Genomic DNA, 4991 nt, shown 5'->3' with positions numbered 1-4991 from the left:
TATCTATCTATCTATCTATCTATCTATCATTCTGTCTGTCTGTCTGACCCATTAGCTGTCTGTGTGTGTGTGTGTGTGTGTGTGTGTGTGTGTGTGTGTGTGTGTGTTTTGCTAAGTCATGCCGGTGTTGGTTCAGTTCTTGTCCCCCGTTCACTCGGGTTTCTGGCGCGTCTGTCTGTGCTCTCAGAGCCCCGTCAGGTGTGTGTGGGTGTGTGTGTGTGTGTGTGTGTGTTCTCGGTTCTGTTAGGTTCGGCTGCAGCGGCCTCACACAGACTCACTCACCCGCTCATGGTGAACTTCACCACGGCCAGCCTGGATCCGGCGCCGCTCAGCTCCGCCTGGAACTCCGAGTCATTCCCGATCACCTTCACCCCGACCATGACTCAAACACACGGGGAACGAATCGCTGATTAGCGCTATTAATCGCTTCTGATCGCTCAGATTGATCCAAAATCACTGAGGGGCTCGGCGCGGCACGACGCTTCACCCGGATCACACTTCCTGTGTAGTGATGACGATAGTAGTCGGACTGACCAATCACAAACGACTCTTCCCGTTTGTGATTGGTCAACCGGCCTGTTTTCGTCAGAGGGGGCGGTGCCTGGGAACCGTTCATGAGGTGTCGCAAACCAACTGTCGCGAGGTCCAAATAACTTTAATTCGAAGCGCATTTTATGTTTTTATTTATTTAAATCATTGTATTTGTATCTATGTGAATATTTTATTAATGTTTATTTAAATGAAAATGATTAAAAATATTATTATGGTATAAAGGTACCATGATATTCATACTGTCGAGTAAAATGAACAAGCGCACTCCAAAACTGAGTGGACTACAAAAACAAAAGTAAACAAAATAAATAAAAAATTAAATAAAATAATACATAAGATTATAAATCGCATATTCTCCTGTTCCAGGACAATTTTTTTTTTTTTTTTTCTAAATTGAAATAAAGTGTTAAAATATTAAAAATAAATATTATAAAAAATACAATCATTAAAAAATATATTAAAAAATATTTTAATTGTACACTATTAAATATATACACATATCTAATTTTAAATTATTAATAAAATATAATAAAAATAAGATTAAACTAAATATACAAATTAAATAAAATTAAAATATTACAAATAAATAGTATTTTTTTAAAAATCCAACTATTTAAAAAACTAAATATTTTAATTTGATACTATTTTTATTATAAATCGCATATTCTCCTGTTCCAGGACAAATTATTTTTTTTTTTCTTCTAAGTTGCCATGGTTACGGATCGATTTAACGCGACCACAACATGAGCAGGATCAGAACTGGGATGGTTGTATTCCTGATTTCATTAGTTGCGCTGAACCAGACGAGCGCTGACTACGGTGTGTTTTTGCACTAGGAATATATTATAGAATATAACATGTTAAGAATCAACTGTTAATTTGGTTGCTAGATTTCGACCATTATAACGTTACTCTATAAATCATTTACCATTGGCTGATCTATCAAAATAGCATAATTAGGATGATCGTGTGTTTCTCTGCTATGAAACAGTATGTATATGTGAAAATAAAACTGAATTTAAGTGTTTATTTGTAGGTTTGCTTATTTATCCGTATGTTTTGTTTGTTTGTCTTTCAGAGAAGAAAGCACAAAAAAGGAGATTTGACGTGGCCTCCTTACCTAAGAAAAATAAGGAGTTAACAAAGCTTTCTTCCTTGAAGGGAAGACAAGATCAGGTATATTCATATCATAACTCAAGATCAGATCATTTCACAGTAACTCCACCTGTTGAGGAACGGTGTCATGTGTCCTGGAGTAAAGCAGTCAGTGTAAAAAAAAAATTAAATAAAATTAAAATATTACAAATAAATAATATTTTTTTAAAAATCCAACTATTTAAAAAACTAAATATTTTAATTTGATACTATTTTTATATGTTTTATGTATATTTAATTTAAAACAATATAATAAAAAATTGAATTAATATAAATGTAAATAATAAATAAATACAAATAAATAAATGCATGCATACATCTAACAGTACAGTAGTGAGTGGGAAAAACATGCAACAATGTAATGAGCTAAGAACCAAAATACTAAAAAATACCCACAACACCCCACAAACACCCTAGTATTAAGGTAGTGAGATTTACACAGGCACAATGTAAGGATTGACTGTTTTACTGGGATTTTCTGTTGTTAAATATGCAATATGACTTGTTGAATGCATTGCTGGTGTTGTTTCAGCGCTTGGATGAGGATTTTGCAGTGCTTTTTGAAAGCACCTTTTCCCTGGAAATGAGTCTGTACTGTACTGTGCTGCTGTATGCCATCTGTCAGCTGCACTGCTGCGAACGCGTAAGACTTGACACAAAATAACCTTATAAACATAAACCGATTAACTGTTTGCACGACAGACATGAATGATTCCTGAGAATCAAGTCTATTAGTGAATGAATGCGTGTGTCTTTTCTATGTTTGCCGAACCACAGATCTGCACGAGGAGGAAAGAAAAGCCGTGGTCTGCTTATGTGGAGCTGGAGATGGTTGAGATGGGATGAGGAAAGTTCACTGTTGTGATGAAGAGATGTAGATTACATACACAACACACACACATTCAGTACTGAATGAACACATCTGCACATTTGTTTAATAAATACTTTGGTGTTTTATAGTACCTAAAGTTTTCTAATCATGTATTTGATGTTTTATCATACAGACACAGACATTTTGACTAAAGTATTGAAGGATTTAAGGATATTCAATAGCAGCCTGCATGTGTGTTGTTATATTACTTACTATTTTCCTCTTGCTCTAGTTCTGATTGTTGTTTAATCTTATGATTGTGAGGTTTCGAGGGATATTGTCTCCATTTTAAAGGTGGATTTTAACATCACAGGACAATGTTGTGAAGCAGTGATTTTCTCTCCCGGTGATTTTGCTTTGGTATAATAGCACTTGTTGAATTTGCTCTGGTCAGATGAAGTACAGGACGAAGTCCAGATGAAGTACAGGAGGAATTTCAGGCACAGTCTGAGCATTGAAACATACGTAGCTAAAATTATTAAATAAACCCTGCTAATTTTTTAGAATCATCACATGGTCTCCTGCTTTTTCCTCTCCTTTAGTTTCTTCTGTCAACCTCAGAGAAAATTTTGGGTACATTTTGTTTTATTATTTGGTTTTGGGTATCAGCAAAAATCTTCTGAGAGTTTTGGATACCCATGCAGCAGCAAAAAAAAAATATATATATATATAAATAAATAAATACATAAATAAAATAAAATATTTTTAGATATATATCAAAATATACAAAAATGGCCAAAAAACTAAACAAAATATAAAAAGTTTTCTAAAATATGTTTATAAATATATTTACATAAATATGTTTTCTTCCAATATATTTTTGGCTATTTTTTGTTGAGGAAAAAAAATTAACTTAAATGATTTTAGCAAATGGCTGCAATATAACAAAGAGTGAAAAATTTAAGGGGGTCTGAATACTTTCCGTACCCACTGTATATATATATATAGAGAGACACTAGCTTTTCTAATCTTTTTGTATTCTATTTGTTTTTTTTTATTTATTGTACAATTAACAAAAAGCAAAAAAGGCCTCTAACACTAGCTTGCTCTATTCTTTTTCTATTCTATCTGTTTTTTTATTTATTTATTATATAATATAAAAAAAACCTTGCTATGTGTACTGTGTTAAGCTAACTGAGACTTGTTATAGCACTTGTATATCATCGCTCTCTTGTTGAATTGCTTCTATTGTCCTCATTTGTAAGTCACTTTGGATAAAAGCATCTGCTAAATGACTAAATGTAAATGTAATGTAAATATATAAATACATATTTGAAAAGCATTAAAAATGTATTTTGCACTATATATTTCAATCCAAGAAAATACATTTGAAGAAACACTTTATTTGTTGTCTATAACACATAAACACTGTATATAAGTTAATACAGACATATATATATATATATATATATTTATAAAATACTAATATATATTTAAATTATGTATAAAATTAAACATTATTAAATCATTATAAATTCTGTTTTGATCTGTAGTAGGCTATCCACATTTGGATTTGCTTAAATGTAAGCTTGGAAGTGTGTTTTCTTACACCTGCAAAACATTTTTAAATATACATTTGGTATATGAAGGTTGAAACTAAATATGTTTTCTATTTCAAACATATATTTCATGCAGCTTTTAAAAATTACAATTTTAAATTATGAAAAAAATAAATAAAAAAAAATGCTGCCTGGATATTATGTAATGTTTGTGCAAAAACAGGTTTAGTGACTGACGGACGTCAGAAAACAACCAATTCTACTCGCCCTTATTCAAACTCCCGCCCCCTTACCTCACCCCAACCAATCAGCTTCCCCGAAAAAGCGTCATCTTGCGAACGGACCAATCCCCGGCTGAAGCGACAGCGTAGAACGGCTCGCGCCTGCGCGCATGCGTCGCCAGTGGCTCGTGCGCGTGTGTGCAGTGACAGGAAGCGAGACGACGGAACCGTTTAACGGAGCATTTACCTCAAAACAACTCCGAACCGAACCGGACTCAACTCTTCTGCGGCCTACAGAGCGTGATATGGCGGACGAGAGCGTCGCTCAGATGTCGATCAGTGAGTTTGAAGATGATTTTGGTGGTGATGAAGATGATGATGATGCGATTGACTGCAGGGTTGCGTCAGATCGTATTATTACTCTATAAACTGATCTATACTACACATACTGTACTTATACATACTGCAGTACACAACACGTACTATATCTTATCTATGTGTGTTATTCAATATACCACCAATAATGTTTTTATATGGATCAATATACTACATAAAATCCCAATACACCACCGCGGTTTTCATTTATATCACTGTTCTACATTAATATATATATATATATATATATATATACACACACACACTACCGGTCAAAATTTTGGGATCAGAACGATTTTTAATGTTTTTTACAGGAGT

The 4991-nt window shown here is 33.5% G+C and overlaps 2 protein-coding genes across 4 annotated transcripts in view; one reads left to right on the top strand and one right to left on the bottom strand.

Moving 5' to 3' along the window:
- Positions 1-518, bottom strand: part of txnl1 (thioredoxin-like 1) — a 10071-nt gene extending 9553 nt beyond the window's left edge. The window contains exon 1 of the mRNA XM_016548956.1: positions 283-518. Coding sequence (XP_016404442.1) covers positions 283-380 — 98 coding nt within the window. The 5' untranslated portion in view covers positions 381-518. The remainder of the gene's footprint in view (positions 1-282) is intronic.
- Positions 519-4459: 3941 nt separating this feature from the next.
- Positions 4460-4991, top strand: part of nars1 (asparaginyl-tRNA synthetase 1) — a 34649-nt gene continuing 34117 nt past the window's right edge. For all 3 annotated transcript variants that reach the window (XM_016548954.1, XM_016548953.1, XM_016548952.1), the window contains exon 1: positions 4460-4637. In XM_016548954.1, the coding sequence (XP_016404440.1) occupies positions 4469-4637 (169 nt within the window). In that variant the 5' untranslated portion in view covers positions 4460-4468. The remainder of the gene's footprint in view (positions 4638-4991) is intronic.

The sequence above is a fragment of the Sinocyclocheilus rhinocerous genome, unplaced genomic scaffold (genome assembly GCF_001515625.1).
Source record: "Sinocyclocheilus rhinocerous isolate Xijiao unplaced genomic scaffold, SAMN03320098_v1.1 scaffold824, whole genome shotgun sequence".
Taxonomy (NCBI): Eukaryota; Metazoa; Chordata; class Actinopteri; order Cypriniformes; family Cyprinidae; genus Sinocyclocheilus; species Sinocyclocheilus rhinocerous.
This window is presented reverse-complemented; position numbering and strand designations above follow the sequence as displayed.